This window comes from Callorhinchus milii, unplaced genomic scaffold (assembly GCF_018977255.1).
Source record: "Callorhinchus milii isolate IMCB2004 unplaced genomic scaffold, IMCB_Cmil_1.0 Scaffold7, whole genome shotgun sequence".
Lineage (NCBI taxonomy): Eukaryota > Metazoa > Chordata > Chondrichthyes > Chimaeriformes > Callorhinchidae > Callorhinchus > Callorhinchus milii.
The window spans coordinates 15,137,894-15,157,585 of record NW_024704748.1 but is presented as its reverse complement, the minus strand read 5'-3'; the positions used below and the strand labels follow the sequence as shown (position 1 = coordinate 15,157,585).

Below are 19,692 nucleotides of genomic sequence, written 5' to 3'. Positions count from 1 at the left end.
TAGATATTCCTAAAGTACAAAAACAACTTTGAAAGGCTGCTGTCAATTGCCTGTTCAATGAAGTTTGATATTCTTATCCAAATTGTGTACAGTATTTCATGACAAATATATTTTAGAATTGCCTTTCCATCGATAATAGGTTGTGTTGCTTCAATTCTCTAAGTACAAACTAGCTCCACTTCAACTCTTTATTTTTTATCGTCTCTATTAGTGGATGAATGGGAGAGTGGAAGATCCAATAGTGACATACAGCTGGTTCCAAGAAAGTCAGACATGAAAGACCTATCTATTACGGAACAGGTCTGTGGAAAGTCTAGCTCAAGTGAAGATCAGTTACTAAGAGCAGGCCATGGTCAAGTGAAAAAACGCAAACTGATTTTGTGCAGTTTTGCCATATGGAGTGCTACACAGTACTCTTGAATGGAGAGAGGGAAGGAAACGATGTAGCTCGCATTATACATTATACAATGTCGTTGAGATGTCTCAAAATGCATCAGAGGATTTTACTGTGAAGTGCAGTGACTATGTGTAGGTGAATGTGGCAGCCAATTCTGTGCATGGCAAAATGCAAATGCACCATTTCAAATAATAAGAATAATCCTTGCATTTGATGTAGCGCTCTATCGTGTCTTCGAGACGTCTCAAAGCGCTTCACTGAAAGTATACTACAAAGTTAATCGACTACATTCTGCGGGCGCAACGCGGCAGCCGATTGCGCGCAGCGGCAGCAGCGTCCCGCAAGCGGCCGCGGATTCAGTAGAACAGTTTACGGAATGGATACTTCAAGGAGTGAGCTTAATAAAAAAAATAAAAATTTTCACTGAAAGCAAAGTCGACGCTGAGCTGTGCTCGCACCAAGAGCGCTGCGTTGAGTGCAGGTGCTGTGGAGGGGGTGACGTGTGCCGGGAACAGTCGAGTCCCTTCGGCTGTTTCCGACCTGGGCCGTGACGTCAAGCGAGTGCGACGACAGCGGCGGCTCAGTCCAATCCCGAGATGGAAGGGAACAGGGACGAGGCGGATCGCTGTACGGAGATCGGTTTGAACGCCTTGAAACACGGCAAGAGGGAGGAAGCGCTGAAGTTCTTGCGGAAAGCTCAGAAGCTGTTCCCGACGAAAAAGGTTAAAGGTAAGAAGCCTCGCGAACAGGCGCCGGTGTGGGGCTGAGGAGTGATTTCAGGCGAGGCCTGGGATTCAAGAGCGGGGGAGCCGGGGGGCCCGGGGCCCGGTGGTGGGGGGGGTGGGGGTGGCCGGGAGTTGTAGTTGAGCAGAAATGGCGCAGTGTGTTACTGGAGGCTGAGCACACTACAACTCCCAGCGTGCACTGCGCGGCGCCTGGCGAGTTTCTCTTCACTCCCCCTTCCTTCCCTCCCCCACATCCCCTCTTTCTCTCCCCCCTTTCCCTCTCTCCCCACTCCCCCTCCCCGCCCCCCTCATTCTCTCACCCCCCACCCCCGCCACCACCCCCTCGCGCTCTCTCCCCCCCCCCCCCCTCGCCGGCCCCAAATTGTGGTCGGTTTTTTTTAAAAAAAACGATTTTCTGAACCAATTATAAACCGCGGTCTGACCGGGTTTCAGAACGTCACTCGGCTCGGTGTCCATCAGGGTTTCTCATATACACATATATATAGATATAGATATATATATAGATATAATATAATGCCGTATTCCAATGGGTTTATCATCCAGGTGACCACGCGTGTCCCACACAACGTTCCCACCCGATGAGAGAGAAGCTGCAGTGGCAGTGGTGTGTGTGTGTGTTGTGGTGGTGGTGGTGGTGGTGGGCACTTGGTGTTGTGATTCCTCTTTGGTTGATGTGACGGGGAGTTTTGAACTGCGATATTTGTTGTGGTGGGTGGGGGTAGGAGTGGGGGGAGAGGGGGTCAACACCGACCATCAAAGCGCTGTGCTTTGCCGACGGATCGGAGAGATCCATTCGCAACTCTCGAATTTGTGGACAGTTGCATTGCTGGGATGGGTGTCCGAGAATGGGTTTGTGCTGTGAGTGTTGACCTGGGGTACAGCACACATGGCAGAGAGCAGGAAAATGGCAGCTCTGTCTCGCTCGTGATTTGGAGTGCCCAAGGTTACGTCATGTTAACTCACTGCTTTACCTGTGTGTGTTGTGTGGGGGGGAATCCTGGAAAACAGAAATATCTCGAGCAAAACAGAGGGAGAGGGAGGTGTGTGTGTGTGTATGTGTATAGACACATGCAGTTAACTTGTAAACATTTGGATTGTGACCAGGAAGATTGTGCCCCTCTTGAAGAAATCTTTGCTGTACATCATCAGCTCTTCTCTCCTCCCTTCCCCACACACACCATGCATGATTTGTGCATCCAAAAATATAGATATTTTCCATGTCGAATCATTTTTGTTGAGTCCGACTTATTCGCACCATTGGATCTGGAAAATGAGGCTGTCCCATGTATCATCAAACTGTGGTAATGATTGCCAGCTCATTTAAAGACCAAAGTTCGAACTAGACCATTAGTAGATGTGCTAATACACATTTTTCAAATGCCAACACTGGACTAAACCATGTAACTCAGAATTTGTTCTTTGCCAATTATTTCAGTGCGTTGTTTTTCCATTTCTAATATTTAGTTTGTAAACAGTCCTGTTTGTTTTGCTTGTTTATTCGGCCTCCACCCTCTGCCTGCACCCCTGCAATTCGTCTGCCTTGCCCCTTCCCTTGCCTCCTTCAAGACCCTCCTCTTTGACCGTGCCTTCGGTCACCCTCCTTCCCCCCCTTGTCCCCCACCCTCCAGCTCGGGTCGGAAACACTGATTGTCCAGTGCCTTGGAACATCATCCCAATATGAAAGGTGCTATACAAATGTAATTTTGTTGTTTATGTGCGAAAAACCGAGGCCCTCCTGATTGGCTCACGTCAGCGCCTCCGCACCTCAGGCGCTGACACCATCAGCATCCAAGGCTGCACTCTCCACCTCTCAAAGCCAGTCAGGAACCTCGGCGTTTTGTTCGACCCTGAGCTGTCCTTTCTCCCTCACATCCGCACCACAACTGGCACCGCCTTCCATCACCTTCGGAACATCGCCAGACTACGGCACTACCTCACCCCTCACGCTGCTGAAACCCTGGTCCACGCCTTTGTCACCTCAAGGCTGGACTATGGGAACTCTCTCCTCGCCGGCCTTCCCGACACCTCCCTCCACAAGCTGCAGGTCATCCAGAACTCTGCAGCTCGTGTACTGTCCCGCACCAGGCTTCGGGACCACATCACACCCACCCTCGCTCGCCTCCACTGGCTCCCCATCCCCCAGAGGATTGATTTCAAGATCCTCATCCTCACCTACAAGGCCATTCACGGCCTTGCTCCCTCCTACCTCTCCGACCTCCTATCCCCCTACCTACCTGCCCGTACCCTCTGTTCCTCTGGCTCTGGTCTGCTCCACGTCCCCCGCCCCAACCGCCCTACCATCGGTGGCCGGGCCTTCAGCCTCTCAGCCCCCAGGCTCTGGAACTCTATCCCCCAGTGCCTTCGCCGCCTCCTCCCTTTCCTCCTTCAAGGCCGGTCTCAAAACTTTTCTCTTTGACCGTGCCTTCAGCTCCCCTCTCGACTCTCTTCCCCCTCCTCGCTCCCTCCCTTCCCTCCCCTCACCCTGACCATTTCCCCCCTCCTTGCTCCCTCCCTTCCCTCCCCTCACCTGACCATTTCCCCCCTGCTCGGGTCATGACCCAACTGTGCAGCGCCTTGGGACGTCCTCCTGACGTGAAAGGCGCTTTATAAATGGAATCTTGTTGTTGTTGTTATGACATCGGGAGATGAGTTAATTGAGTAAGGTCCATAATGGAGAAATATACAGGGTGACCAAAAAGCTGTAATAACTATATTACCTAAAAAAAACATTGTTTCTTTTAAGACTTATTAAACATTGTCATGGTATCATGACTTTTTGGTCACCCTGTACATGAACGTGATGACTTTTCTCATTGCTTGCTTTTTGATATTGCAAAAACATTATCTGGAAATAACATACAGGGTGCACAAATAGTTTAGTCAAAATAAAAACAAAGTTGATTCAGCTGTGATTCAGGCCTTGTGGTTTTATTGGCAACAACGGAAGTCTCAACATATTTATAATATGTATACAACATAGACAACAAGCAGTTGACTGTTGTTTACATATTTTTTTGTCGGTTTCAAATGGATTAAACCATTTTAGAATTAATAAAATGCGTGGTCATGTGAAGTAGCCTGAAATCAACAAATTATAGCAAAGCAATTTTTTTTAGATATAAACATGCTTAAAGGCTGAATTTATTTTTTGTTAGAGACTCACTCCTCACTGCATAATTACAGATGTTGGGTGCAGAAGTAATTTCTTTCTATAACGATATTAAAAAAAAAGGTAATAACACTGTTTGCTCAATTTAACCTTTGTAAATCACAGACACCAGAAAAAAACGCACATGGATACAGTGGAAGCCACTTAAGCCGGACACATTGCAGGCAGGGCGGAACCTTGGGCAAGTTTCCTTACTCCACACGCCTGATAATAATCTGTCCAAAAACAATAATAAATTGATCATTTTCAATCTACGGCTGTTTATGGGACATTGCTGTGCGCAATTGGCTGCTGCATTCGCCCACAAATATACAGTCAATTCACTTTACAGTGTGTTCTGTGAAGCGCTTTGGGACGTCCTCCCGATGTGAAAAGCGCTATTTCAAATGCAAGGATTATTATTATTATTGTGGGCGGCTGTTTTGTCCTGCTGAAGCGGCTTCCACTGTATGTAATTTACATCAGTGCCTCGTATTGGTAAATTGAGTGGGTTTAGCTCTCTAAAGCCTTAGATTCTGGCAGTCAGCACCAATGATTTCTAAAAATAGGCAAGTGAAGTGTCCTCCTCCTTCAGGGGAGAAATTGCACTTTTTAGAACTGGTAAACGGAAACTGCTTCTGAGTTCTCAGTAGATAGACCTGGAGAAAAGCAAGAGGTGTTTCAGGATGTCAGGCCAAAAGTACAGCTGCAAATCTGTACTCATTTTCATATATTTTAACCAGTCACGGTGGTGGGGAGAAAAACTGCAGTGTAGCACTATCAGCAGCAGCTGATTGGGATTTTTAAAATATGTCATTTTTACATCTAAACCCAATCTGGACAGTCTTTGAGAATTGTTTTATTGGTGAATGACAGGCGATTAGTATCAATGGTTTTCTCTTTTCTCAGAATTGATAGAAACTCTGACCCAGAATGGCCACCCATCGAGTAACTTCAGCCAATCACATGCCACAGATTCATCGGCATGTCACCAAAGAAAAGGAAACCAAGGAAGCAACTCTGGGGGGTCAGAGGCAGCAGGAGAGGCTGCAAAAACCTACACACAGGACCAGGTTGAGGCTGTGAAGAGGTATGAGAAAGGAGGGGAATGGGGCCTAACCGCAATAAGGGGAACAACAAAGTCACATGTCCTTGCTTTGAGAGGAAGGAGATTTGAGAGAAAACACAGGGTGTCTCAGAGAATGACAATGGGATCTAATATGTGGCTTTTTCTAACTGGATTTCTTAATAAAGGAATCACATCAACTCATGTACGAAACTACTACGTCTCTTTGGTCCTCTTGCTTTGCAGTCGGGGCTGTTATTAGCTGTAGGAAGGCTTCATTATGCAGAATAGAGCCACTTTGGGATTAATTTTACTGCTAATATAAACTGCTCAGACTAAAAGCTAATAATGTAAGTTATTACAGATTCTTATGTAAAATGATTCAACACTAACTGATGATGAACATCTGCTGGTTGAAAACTGAAATGTTGCTATGTTTCCTGTCTGTTCAGAATAAAGAAGTGTAAAGATTACTATGAAATCCTAGGGCTGAGTAAGGATACCTCAGAGGATGACTTGAAGAAAGCTTATAGGAAATTGGCTCTAAAGTTTCATCCTGACAAGAACCAGGCCCCAGGTGCCACAGAGGCATTCAAAGGTAGGCACTGAAGCATGTGAATTTCGGACTGGCAATGGTGCTAGAACAATTCTGTTGTATGTTACTAGACAATGGCTTATATAGCTTACTGGATGGTGGATTCCTCCCTATCTCTGTGACCTGTTAACTCTATATAGACCTGTCAAGCGCCTTTGGCCGTACTCCTGACTTGAAAGACACAATACAAATGTAATTTGTTGTTAAGAGTGCAAAGCGTTTGAATCATCTGTACTGTCACTGGTCCACCTTACAGACTTTCGCAAGAGCAAACAATTTCCTATAGAGCATAGAAAATGGGAAGGATTAATGTTAAAGCTTTGATCAGTATTGCAGTGTTGTAATTGAAGACTGAATTTTTCACCTGCTTTTACAAAGCCACACATAGTGGCTCGGCTCATTAGGACTCCAACACTACACCACTGAGATGTGAGGTTGCGCTTGTGTTTTCTTGCATGGCGAGTTATGGATCTCAACCAGACCCTGAGATGAAAGTGAAGTTTTGGCTCAGTAGAGCCACAAGAAAGAAAGGTGTACCCGGGTTGCTCTTGTTTCACTCGAAGCTTAGGTGGATGTCTTTTGCTTTTTCATTGAGGATTCCCTCCTCTCCCAACTCTCACTGTTGAGCGCTCTGGGATGCTACCTAGCGTGAGGGTGCTACATAAATGCAAGTTATTGTAAATGGCGAGGAGAAATGGCAGAATGGGTTGAGGAAAGTAATTTAAAGCTACTGAGTGACGGATGTAGTTTTGAATACGGTGCAGAAATGCTGCTTCACTTGTCAGTGTGGCTACGTGATTTTTAAAGCGCTAGGTCAGCTGGTAAGATATCTTTCTGTTTGGGAGTTGAGGAGCATTTCTCTACAGTGTCAGAAGTAATTCTGCAGTGCCCCACTTTGTTATATAAGTTACTTCCAAAATAACCCCAAATGGGAATACCTCATTTAAAATCGCTAATTACACGACATGTTTTAAGATTTGTTTTCATTTTCATTGAAATCCCATTTCACAGATGGAAAGGTGACCTACTTGCAATACTCTTCCTGATCTAATCATTAGAAGCTGTTTGAAGAAAGCCCAAATTGAGTTGACCCCATGTTCTTCTTTCTCACTGGAGAAATGTTGGTCTCATTTCAACATCCCCAGAACTGCCTGTTGTACGTATCGCAGGCACAGACCATTGTTGTACCACTTTATGGCACAGGTTTGGAGGAATAATTTAACCTCTGGTACTCTTGTATTGATGGTCCCTGACCAAGACCACTTTTCTCCTCTTCTACCCCTATCTCACACCAAATCCCGGCAAAACTCTTATTCACTCCTTTGTGAAACCTCCATCTAGACTTTTCAAATGCACTCCTTGTCAATACAAGAGTGCCCAGTGTCAATACAGGAGTTCCAAAGGTTTCCCTAGTTCCACCAGCCATAAACTTCAGCTTTTCCAAATCTCAACCATCTGCATTTTCACACTCCCCAAGCTCCACATGCCCATCACCCCAGACCTTGGCAAGCTCCACCATCTCTCAATAGAAGTTCCTCATCTATAAATCACGTCACTCCCTAGCACATCTTTCTGTCTGATCTTGTCCCATCATATGCTGCTCATTTCCTGTCCCTTCTGTGCCACAATCAGTGGCTGAAACATCAGTTACTTTCCCATTAACCTCTGGACCCCCTCGCTCTGCCTCACACCTTCTATCTGTTTTTAAATCCTGCCTTAAAAACCTCCTCCTCTTTGACTGTGCCTATGGCTACCTCTCTTTTCCATCGCCTTCCCTTTTTTCCTTGCTCAGGGTTCCGACCCTGACTTTGTGAAATGCTCTGAGAAGTTCTGCTATGTGAAGGGTGCTGTAAGACTGTAAGTTGTTGATCACTGACTGGAAGGTTTAAGATTCCAGCTGCCAAGCAGGAGGGAGCTCTCCTGTTATCTTTTCACTGCTCGGTGATATGAACTAATGAATAACAAAGCCATTACTTTGATGTACTGCCTCAACTGCCACATTACAACATTATCACAGTTAAAAGATATTTGTCAAAGGAGGATTCTTTTCTTACTTAATTCTCTATTTAAAATTTCAAACTGATGTCAGACAAATTGATGAAATTAATGTTATACACACTCTTGAATATTTATACTGGACACTTAATAAATACATGGATTGGGTTCGGATTGGCCAAATGCTAACCACAGGCTTAAATATCTTGCCCTCAATGCCTTCTTTCAGCTATTGGGAATGCATACGCAGTACTCAGCAATCCAGAGAAACGGAAACAGTATGATCTATATGGCGATGAGAAACAGGTAACATCTAGGCACAGCCACGGTGCCTCTGACTACCACAGAGGTTTTGAGGCAGACATCTCACCTGAGGACCTCTTCAATATGTTCTTTGGAGGCGGGTTCCCATCTGGTAAGTTTTCATTTTGTTTTGAGGAAAGAAATAACTGCAGTAATCATTTCCAGCTTGTAATCCATTAAACAGTGCCGTGTAATTTACATAGAGGTATCTCCAATCTAATGTAGGTTGCAGTCGTACATCATTAAAAGGCCTTTTTTACTAATTCTGCTTTAAATCACCTTTATAAAACCATCAAATTCACCCATTTCAGAGGTAGTTTGCTCTTTCAAGTTAATCGTTTATATCAGAAGTTAGTTTTGTCAGGAATTCATCTTGTTTAAATCATTTTGAAGCAAGTAGCACTATGCTACTTCCTTGATTGTGATGTATGAATAAACAAACTCATTAAAAAACAGAAACGCAAAACGGAATTTGCAGCTATAAATTATAATTGCGTACAGTGCGCATCTCTCAGCAAAAAGTACTTGAAAATATGACTGTAAAGCAGTAGACTTGCTTTCTTCTTTGAAGAAGTTGAATTTATGATGCAGAATGCAAAGTGATTTGTTCTATGTCAAAAGTGTAATTCTCGGTCCTTCCTTGCCTCAACCATGTGTAGCACCAAAATACTGTGCCCACTTTTGGTTCTTGGGTTCCAACCCAGGTACATAAGAACAGTCTCAGAACTCTCTTTCTCTCTCACTTTCTAAGGGAAACAAATGGAATATGTTTGTAAATTTTTAATATAAATGTTAAAAATGTTGTTTGGGTTATCTTAATCTAGTTCTAATGAATGTAAGCCCACAATGAAGAGAACATGAGAATTAGGAGCAGGAGTAGGCCATTTGGCCTCTCTAGCCTGCCCCGCCATTTAATAAGATCATGGCTGATCTATTCTAACTCCACCTACCCACCTTAGCCCCATATCCCTTTATCCACAAGAAATCTATCAATCTCAGTCTTGAATATGTTCAAGGACTGAGCATCTACAGCCCTTTGGGGTAGAGAATTCCATAAATTCACTACCCGTTGAGTGAAGAAGTTTTTCCTCAACTCAGTGCGAACGGGCTTACCCCTAATTTTAAGACTGTGACCCCTGGTTATAGTTTCTCCAACTAGGGGAAAAAGTCTCCTACTATCTATTCTGTCGTGCCCCTTAATAATATTATAGGTTTCTATAAGATCACCTCTCATTCTTCTATATTCTAAATTGCTCAACCTATCCTCATAACTCATCCCCCTCATCCCAGGCACCAACCCAGTGAATCTACGTTGTACCCCCTCCAAGGCGAGTACATCCTTTCTTAAATAAGGAGATGAAAACTGCACACAATACTCTAGGTGCGGTCTCACCAGGGCCCTATACAGTTGCAGCAAGACTTCCCTACTCTTATATTCTAACCCTTTTGTAACAAATGCCAACATACCGTTAGCCTTTCTAATTGCTTGCTGTACCTGCAAACTAACTTTTTGTGACTGGTGTACAAGGACACCCAAGTCCCTCTGAACGCTAACACTATCTAGTTCCTCCCCTTCTAAAAAATAATCTGCTTTACTGTTTTTGCCACCTAGGTGGATGACCTCACACTTCCCTACAATATACTTCATCTGCCACCCATTTGCCCACTCACCTAGCCTATCTATATCTTGTTGCATTTTTTTAATGTCATCCGCGGTGTTTACTCTCCCTCCTAGTTTTGTGTCATCCGCGAATTTAGTTATATTAAGTTCGATGTCTCATCTAGATCGTTGATGTAGATTGTAAATGGTTGAGGCCCAAGCACTGATCATTGTGGCACTCCACTAGTCACATCGCGCCAATCTGAGAAGGACCCGTTTATCCCTATTCTTTGTTTTCTTCCCCTTAGCCATTCTTCAATCCATGCTAATATAGTCCCCTTATTTCCATGGGCCCTAATCTTGCGAATCAACCTTTTATGCAGCACCTTATTGAATGCCTTTTGGAAATCTAACTACACTACATCCACCGATTTCCCCCCTATCTAATCTTGATATGTCCTCAAAAAACTAAAAGATTTGTTAAGCATGACTTCCCTTTTGTAAAGCCATGTTGACTCAGTCTAATCATATTATGATCCTCTAAGTATCCCACTATGACATCCTTAATTAAGGATTCTAGAATTTTCCCTACCACCGATGTCAGACTATAGTCCCCCATCTTTTCTCTCCCACCCTTCTTAAATAGTGATGTGACGTTTGCGATCTTCCAATCAATGGGAACTGTTCCAGAATCCAAAGAATTTTGGAAGATCAGACACAGGGTCTCCACTATCTCATGGGCTACCTCTTTTAAAACCCTAGGATGCAGACTATCAGTTCCAGGGGACTTGTACTTTTTAATGCCAACAATTTTCCTAGCACCAATTCTTTGCTAATGTAAATTTCCCTAAGTTGCTCCCTGTCATTAGCCCCATGGTTCGTCTCTATTTCCGGTAAGCTTCTTGTGTCTTCTAACGTGACCATAATGACCATATGAGCTGACCATAATGAGAAACTTAATTGACACCGAAAAGTCAGTTTTCACAGGGAGGCCATAAGAATAATCAATGGGATTGTTACACTGGGGTTTGTGTTGGTACATCTATGCACTGCATCACGGGAGATTATAGCATATTTTTCAAACTGACCTCAGATTGAAAACTGAAAGAAACACTCGGCAAGTCATAAAACGTTTTTTGAAATTAAAAGCCTTCATTATATTAAGACATTTTTACGTGAAAGAAGTCCAGTATTATTAATCCTTTTCCACTGTCTGCAGGTAACGTTCATGTATATAGTAATGGGCGAATGCGCTATACGTACCAGAGACCTGAGCGTCAGGAGCGTCGTGGTGATGTGAGTATTTCTCTTACCATCAGTATTCTCTTCTACGCTTTCGATGGGGTTGAATCTTTCTCTTGATGTGCAGGTTGACTGCAGAATTATTGAGCTTTGCATGATCAAACAGATATTTTGCTGTGTAAGTGCAAAACAAAAACTTGATTAGCATTTTACTCCTGGATCTTTCTACGTAGCTAACATTGTTTGTTGATGAACTATGCATACCGTTTCAATGTAATTGTGATTTGGAGACTGAAAAACATTCATTGCAATACTGTGCTGTTGGGAATATGCTGTCACAGGTGGGCATATCATTGGAATTGTTACGAGGAATTCTCATCCACAGCAATTCTGCCAGCAATTTCTAGCATTGAACAGATCGTTGCTTTCAGGTTTGAGACTAATTGGCACTGGCTAACTCTTGAATTGTTTTGCCTGTCAGGCTGACATTCTTGGCAAGCTAATGTTAAAGCACATTTCTTGACTGAATGTGACTTCCATCTGAATGAACTAAACGTGGCATATTTGTAAATGCAACCATACTGTTGATTATTACTGATCATCATCTCCATTGTAAGCAAGGTCCAAATGATACAAAACTCTGCCATCTGTGTCCTCACCTGTACTAGGCTCTGCATCTCCATTACCCCAGTCCTTGCCAGGCTCCCCTGGCACCATGTTGCAGAATGGATCGATTTTCAAAATCCTGACTCGCTTTCAGATCACTCCATTACCTGGTAGCTTCTACCTTTCCAATCTGCTCAAACCCCACTCCGCTGCCTGCTAATTTGGGTCTTCTGCACATCCCTCATCCCCTCCGCTCCACGATTGCTGTCCGTGCTTTCAGCCACTACTCCCTGAATCTCTGGAACACTCTGTATCAATCCCTCCATCTTGCCCCATTTTTGCCTGACTTCAAATCACACCTGAAGACTTTACTTTTGAACCATGTCTTCAGTTACCTCCCCTCTTTCCAGCTTGGCATCAAACCACACACTGCTGCTAAACTCTGAGATGGTACCCATGTGAAAAGCACTATATAAATGTTAGTTATTGTTTAATGAATCACAGAGTAAAATGCTGCTGAGTAAACTTTGGAGCAGTAGGAAGTAGTGGGCAAAATTATCATGGTTTCCTTTAATGTAAGACTCTTCAAGAGATGGATTTTGCAGGAAAACTGAATAATTGTAACTGGTGTAAAATGTTGACATTAAGGTTAAGCATTTCAAAGGCCACCATCAGACATGAGCATGGTAACGTGAGTTATTTTTAATTTTTGAGATGCAGAAGTTATTGTTTCAGAAATAGCTCACAGCAAATTTACTATGAGTATTAAGGCTGTGTGTTGGATATACATTCCAGTTAAATGTTAGTTGTGTTTGCAAGTGATGTTTCTACTAGTTAAATATTAGCTGTGTGTGTGTGTGTGTGTCTGATAACGATGCAGCTACACACTATTGTTCTGAGTGTGTATTGATTGTACTGTACGATTGTGTTCTGTTGCAGGGTGGGTTAGCGCTCTTTGTACAGTTAATGCCGATCCTGATCCTGATTATCGTCTCTGTGATCAGCCAGATGATGGTGTCAAATCCTCCCTACAGTCTTAGTCAGAGACCGTAAGTTAACCTCAAGTACATGCAGTTGCTTATCACTGGACATTTCCAAGATCATTAAAAATCTAAATTCTGCCACAACAAAGCCATTTCTACTCAAAAATGTTTTTGTATGAACAAGTTTGCAATAAATCATCAATACATTAGAGAGAGTTAAATAATTTGATCTGGATGGCTGAGGAAGCTTTTGTGGGATGAGTTGTCTTATTGGGAGCTGAAGAGCAGGCGGCTGCCCAGATCTTTATGTAGTCAATGTTACAGGGACCTCAAGTGCATTATAGAGCTTTGCGTTAGTAATGATCTTGTAAGTTTTATTCCCCTTTTGAAATCAGCCAACTTGAAATTTTTTATTCCAGTTGAAAAATATGAAATGGTTGTTCAGCCACTAGAATGTTACTAATGTATTTGTTCATAAAGTACGAGATAACTTCCGTAGTATATACCTTCAGTGCCCCTAGCTCAGATCATGTTTTTGCAATCTCATAATTTTATCTTTGCTAATACCTTGTATCCCTCAATTGATTTCTTTATGAAATTTTGCATTCGCTGGCTCACTGCCATTATCACCTATGTGGATATCCATTCCACATATTTACCACTTAATATAAAGTAATTATATCTAAGCTTTGTTCACCTTCCCTTTACTGAGTTTGAATCTGTGCCCCCTTGTTATAAATGAGATTACCCTTAGATATTCTGTTCTTCGTGACTTTGGTGCTGGTTGCTAACAGCTGTGCCCATATTTTCAAAGCATTTCCCGCATATTTTCCTTATGTTGACATTGAAATTGTACCATTATTAGCTCTGAGCTTGAGCAGGTAGTGTGATGACATATGAACAGGACTGGCAATTTCTTAGAGTTGCTTTGTCGGGACCTGAATCTCAGACCTTTTTGGAAGTATTCTAACCATAAGTTGTTGTTCCCCAGGTCAGTGGGCCATATTTACAGGCGGGCAACAGAAGTGTTAAAGGTGCCCTACTATGTGGCGGATAGCTTTGCAGAAGAATACAGTGGACAGAATCTGAAATTAGTGGAGCGGAATGTGGAGGAGGATTTTATTGCCAACCTGCGGAACAACTGCTGGAAGGAAAAGCAACAGAGTAAGTAACCGGGGTGTGAGAGCTGGCTTGTTGACAGCACATGTAAGGTCAGATCAGTCACTGGGGGCATGGATTTTTTCCATTCAGCAACTGTTAACCCTGTAAGCTAAAGCCATAATAGGTAGGGTGATTCCAGCTAGAAACTTGTCAGATGATACCATTCCAGATAAGTGAAAATTCCATTCATAGGTGGCATGAATAAATAGAACTCTGTTTATATCTGTTTGGTTTATATACTTTTAAGCGCAGTGCTAAGTTTCAAGACACCTGGTTGAGTAACAGAGAATCTAATACACTGGTAATGAACAGTGTTAAGTGCAGTCATTAGTGTAACATTACAGTGAATGCTGTCAGGTACACAATTCCATGCCATTTAACGTGTTTTATATTTTGTGTGTCCACAGAAGAGGGATTGTTGTATCGAGCCCGGTATTTTGGGGATTCGGATTTATACCATAAAGCACAAAAAATGAACACACCGAGCTGTACTAGGCTATCACAGGTTCAGGCTTCCCTGCACGGTTAGAACAGCGTCTACATCATCAATAATCGGAGGCCAAGTAGGTACTGTGCATAATATTCAATTAATTTACTGTAATACATACTGAACTTTGAATTTGCAACTTATTCTTTGATAAAGTTGCAGTGATGGCATAATTGTTGGTCACCTTGGCTGATTCCCCTTGCACAATCAGTATTCTTGATACTGCAGCAAATGTGATCGCTGATCTCATATTTCCTTCAATTCTGGTTGTAAAATGAATCTATCTCAAGTCCTGTGTCTTTACGTGGGAAGACGTATGCAAAGTAATGATGCGAAAAAAGTATTGCTGTGTGTGTGAATCAGATTGTGAACTGCGTGCTCAACTGCTCCAATCTTGGGAGTTCAGATGACTGTTTTAACTTCACCTTTGTAGTTTTTGACATGGTGTGAATCTCTTGATTGTATTAGTTTCTTGTCATTCAGTTCCTTATCAATCCTCCTATTTCTCTGAAAAACTTAATGCGAATGAAGTGGGTGGGATTCATTCAGAAAACAACACATATATTTGAGAAATGAAGAAAAAAAATTGTTTTAAAATGTTTGCATTAGAATAACTTTTTTACAGAAATCTTGCTTGGTCCTTTGAATACATTTGTAATTTCTTTTTCTATTTTTCATGTTCTGTCCATAGAGTATTGGAGCTTGAAGATTTTAACAAACCCTCAAATTCATCTGACTGGATGTAATTCGCCAGCAGCAGTGCTGAGATTATTCACAGCGTAAGAGTACCACACTGGATTTTTGTTTATGAACTGGAGTAAGCAGCCCAAGGTCTCCTGGACAGAACACTGGTGTGGAGACCAAGAAATACTCCACTTTGTGGAAACCTGGGACAGTGGAAAATGTGAAAGACATGACTACGCATGAACCAAGTTTGTACACATGCACTAGTCACTTCTAATGAAGAGAATCGAGAAACCTGAATTAATGATCTGGAGATTATTTATAGTTGTATATACGTTGTACTTTTAACTATGCAGGGGCTGAAATCAGTTGTAAGTTATTTTGCTCTTCTATAGAAATAAACCTGTAATGTGAGTAATACCTACGTCTCCATTCAGTTCCCAATATTATATTGTCACTGATTCAAGATTTAGAAAACAAGGTCACCCCGCGAATGTTATAGAAATCTAATCCTGACTGCTTTGGACTACATTATTTTACCGAAGATGTAAATGCACATGAGAGAATTCTCAAGTATTTACCAGCAAGAGTAAAACTTGAGCAAATTTCATCATCAGAACGTTTGGGGAGAAGGTAAGATGGTTCCCCACCCCCCCCCATGCTATATTTCCAGAGTATTAGTTTGAGGTCAGTTTTATAAGAACTGACCTGAGCACAAGTGAGGTTTAGTACTGCTGTGTCAGAGTGTGATTGCACTTGTAATTCCTCACAAAGTTACCAACATCAATGCACCATTATGAGGCAATGCTTATCTATGGGCAGGAGATAATGAGTGTAAAGAGTTTCTCCCAGCCGGAGATATTCGATGTGGAAACAAAAATGTACTACTTTAATTTCCAGTTAATAGTCCATAGAAACTAAGAATTAAAAAGTTCGCACTGTGTGTGTGTGTATTTAAAAAAAATCAAATGCGAGTGTCTCGGTACTCTTATCTCTGGTGAGAATTACACGCTCCTTCCAGGTGCACTCTGAAAGGTGCGATCCTTCGCCTCATTTTATGTTGAACATACGTACCTGGGCAGAGTGGTCTCACAAAATACACCCAACACTTGGCCTTTAATAAAAATATTTCTTATTTATTCAAACCTATATAATTCAATATATATTTCTGCATTCGGAGCAATTGACGCAAAAATAACTAAACAATTATAATAATACTATGTTAATATAGATTTAACAAGGCATAATATCTTATACTTTATAAGATATCTAACCACTGAGCCTCAACACTTGGGACCATCAGGGGTAAACAAATAGAGTAACCTTACTGCTAATTCACATCTCTTCTAAGTTCCTGAGATTCCTGAGTTTTTATAATGAGTGATGTTAAAAATCAAATGTTAATTAAAACTCCAAAACTCAATAACTGCCCTATAACTCTACTCCCTCTCTTTTATACCTTAAATGTGTCCTTATGACTTTTGTACCCAATCAGTTCTCTATACTTTGACAAACTCAACTCCTAATTGACTAAGAATACCTCCTTCAATCAATCCTTCATACTTTGACAGTTTGAAAACATAAACTCGTTATTTCAATTGTTACTCAACTATAGCTCAAACTAAAAGACTCCGACAGGACCATAAAACCTATTAACTCACAAAATTTAACAAAAAAGCCATAAGCCGAAAGCACGTAACCAACATTTTTACACCTTAAGAGAGAGAAACAGATCGATATCTCAATCTAACAAATTCAACAGACTATCTGGCTGGAAAACCAGTGACCCCTCTCCATGAACCCAAATATTCAGCCTATTAACCCTTCACTACCTCAAACAAGGATAATTTAACTCGGAAAACAGTTTACAAGAAAATTTCTAAATAACTTGACTGTTTGGGGTAAATATGCATTCTGAATTCTGGAATATTTGATAACATTGCTGTGTACCAAAATTATTTAGAAACTAAGAATAGGTTTTCAATGAGTTGCTCACTTATAAATTCTGCAATTAAAAGCATTAATCACAAAATACGCCAATGTAGAACTCAACGTCTACCTGAGTGGCATACGGACCTGTAATAGATTTTTAATTTTGCTTGTTTGCATGTGAGAGTGTTGGGGTATTTTACGAGGGAAAAGGGTGTTTTGCACGTGTGTCTAGTTGAAGTTTCTGCAAAATTTGAGGATAGCAATGGAACTGCAGTATTCATGAAGATAAAAAATGAGGCTTGAAAATAAGTTGCCCATATTGCTCAATATTACAATTGCAGAATTGTAGTGATATCAATCTTATTCAATTGTTCCAACCCAAAAGATTTCTGAAACACACAGGGAATGTTTTTTGAAGCTGCCTAAAATAATGCAGTTTGCATCCATCTCCAATAATGGTTTAATTTTGGAAAGAATGAAGGTCAAGATATCTGGATTTCAAGTGCACCATATAAATGTCATGCTATCAGCAGTCTCCTAATGCTTAAGCTTGTAAATACGGTAGTATTCCACCTGAAACTTAAGACCAATGAATGTCTTAAATCACTATCAAAATTTATTAACCGACTTAATGCATTACATTTTCACAAATAGCTATACATGTATTATAAAATTAACATCCTCCATTAAGATTGAATTAAAATCCAAGTGCATTGTATATACTAAAGATAATACAAATGACCTTAACACATTTTTACACAACAAATGCCAAGTTTCCATTCAATGAGTTTCGCACAATGCTGTCAAACATGGTAAGTGAATCCAATTCAGTTTGTTTTAACTCATCCAGAGGAGGGTGTAAATCCCAGCAGCTGTTCAATTGGTTTATAGCGCCATTCGTCCGCCTCCAGCTCTTCAACCAAACTGGCTAACTTTTCTATCCGTGAGCACTGTTGCTCTAAGAAGGTGGGGGGGAAAAAAATTGTAAGATTGCACAACACAATCATCTGGAATCACTGGATTATTTTGCTAGGGTTTCAAATTGTAATAGTACATGTTCTTGACTTCTATTGCTAATTCCATTAATCAGTGAAGCGATTTTAAACATATTAGAATCTTTCAGTTTTCTAAAGCTTTACCTCGTTTCACCTGTTTCCGCGTGTGTGCCACCTGATAGCTAAATACCGCCTCACACAAGAACCGTTCTGTTGCATCTGTCAAAACAGAAATCATAATACAGGGTGACCAAAAAGTCATGATACCATTACAATGTCTAATAAGTCTTAAAGAAATTATGATATTTGTTTTTTTTAGATAATAGGGTAGATAATCATGACTTTTTGGTCACCCTGTGATAAATAAGCTTGTCACTTTGGAGCAAAAACTCAAAATCAGGAATAAAAAGGTATGTAAAATAATTTTTGCATTTGATACAACGCCTTATCATATCTTCAAGACATCTCAAAGCGCTTTACAGAATATACTGTAAAGTGAATTCACTATATTTTGTGGGCCAAACGCGGCAGCCAATTGTGCACAGCAGTGTCCCGCAAATGTGTCCCATGAAATGTTTACAGGTACGATTTTGAAATGTTGGAAGCTTTGGGAAAGCAAAAAAGTCACTCTGTCTGGCTGGGATGAAGACTATTGGGCCTGCTGAATTAAACAGCTACTCCAGCACACATCCTCGGGTTGGTTGGTGGGGGGGAAGGTTTAGGGTGACCATATTTCCCTGATCTCCGGGGACAAAATGAGGCATTGTTTCCTGGGGGCAAATTTGCCCCATCTTGAGTCCAGCAACAAACTGAGCAGGAACAGTAAAACTCATAAATAAATACATTCATCAGAAATACAGCCTTTAATCCAGTAATTGCCAGCATCAGGAATTGTGATGAGTTCCTTAAGCGCTCTGAGACGTCGTCCGACGTGGAGGGCGCTGTATAAATCCAAGTTGTTGTTGAGTTCCAATTTTTATATACTAGGTGTTCCCTGGATTTGGCTAACGAGATATGGTCGGCTATGACCAGGAGCACCTGAAGCAGGACCCAGGGACTCCTGGCGTTTGCTGTAAGGTTAAATGATAATAACAATCCTTGCATTTGATACAGCGCCTGATCGCGCCTCCGAGACGTCTCAAAAGCGCTTCACGGAACATAAGCGTAAAGTGAATCGACGGCGTATTGCGCGGGCGAGACCCGGCCCAGCGGTGCGTCCCTCCCGCGATGAAGGTGGTTACGCAGGGCGGACCGAACAGGGGTCGCGAAACCGTTATGCGGTGCCCTAATAAGGTCTCTTAAGAAAGAAAATGATGATGTTTGGGGTTGTGTTTATGGATAACGGGGGAGTTATCCACGACTTTTGTTTTTGTGTGTGTGTGTGTGTGTGTGTGTGTGTGTGGGGGGGGGGGGGGTTCACCCTGGATTTACAACGTGGTTCCCCAGGAGCGGAGCAGGAGCTGTTGGTGGCTGTGGGGCCGCCCTGGGCCTGTAGTGTAGTGTAGTGCAGTGTAGTGTGTGTGTGTTTGACGCGGCTCCTGACAAGGCCTCACACAGTAACCTCCCGCCTCACCGCCCGCTCACCTTCCAGCAGCTCCCCGGCTCCTTTGGGGGAAGTGAAGAGCGCTTTCCGCGGCGGCGTCAGCTCCGACACCCCGAACCCCCCACCGCCCGCCACCGGAGAAGAGGAGGAAGAGGCTGAGGCGGCGGCCATCGAGCAGAAGGTTCCGGCGGGTGGTGGGGTGGGGAGGG

General features: G+C 42.2%; 2 protein-coding genes across 4 annotated transcripts; one reads left to right on the top strand and one right to left on the bottom strand.

The window, feature by feature from the left end:
* The first annotated feature begins 878 nt into the window (after positions 1–878).
* dnajb12a (DnaJ heat shock protein family (Hsp40) member B12a) lies at positions 879–15,433 on the top strand. 2 transcript variants are annotated; one of them, XM_007897642.2, is made up of 9 exons: positions 879–1,126; positions 5,201–5,381; positions 5,810–5,955; positions 8,177–8,362; positions 11,070–11,146; positions 12,638–12,747; positions 13,673–13,845; positions 14,250–14,405; positions 15,021–15,433. In XM_007897642.2, exons 1-8 carry the CDS (start codon positions 994–996, stop codon positions 14,369–14,371), a joined length of 1,128 nt encoding a protein of 375 aa, XP_007895833.1. In that variant the 5' UTR covers positions 879–993; the 3' UTR covers positions 14,372–14,405; positions 15,021–15,433. The 2 variants fall into 2 exon arrangements, with proteins under 2 accessions (XP_007895833.1, XP_007895832.1); XM_007897641.2 differs by having other exon boundaries at positions 880–1,126; positions 14,250–14,409.
* Positions 11,139–19,673, bottom strand: anapc16 (anaphase promoting complex subunit 16). Of its 2 annotated transcripts, none has more exons than XM_042336736.1 (3): positions 19,525–19,673; positions 18,085–18,159; positions 11,139–11,266 (listed from the first exon to the last, which is right to left on the bottom strand). In XM_042336736.1, exons 1-3 carry the CDS (start codon positions 19,652–19,654, stop codon positions 11,166–11,168), a joined length of 306 nt encoding a protein of 101 aa, XP_042192670.1. In that variant the 5' UTR covers positions 19,655–19,673; the 3' UTR covers positions 11,139–11,165. The 2 variants fall into 2 exon arrangements, with proteins under 2 accessions (XP_042192670.1, XP_007895839.2); XM_007897648.2 differs by lacking the exon at positions 11,139–11,266 and adding an exon at positions 17,540–17,903.
* Positions 19,674–19,692: the final 19 nt, after the last annotated feature.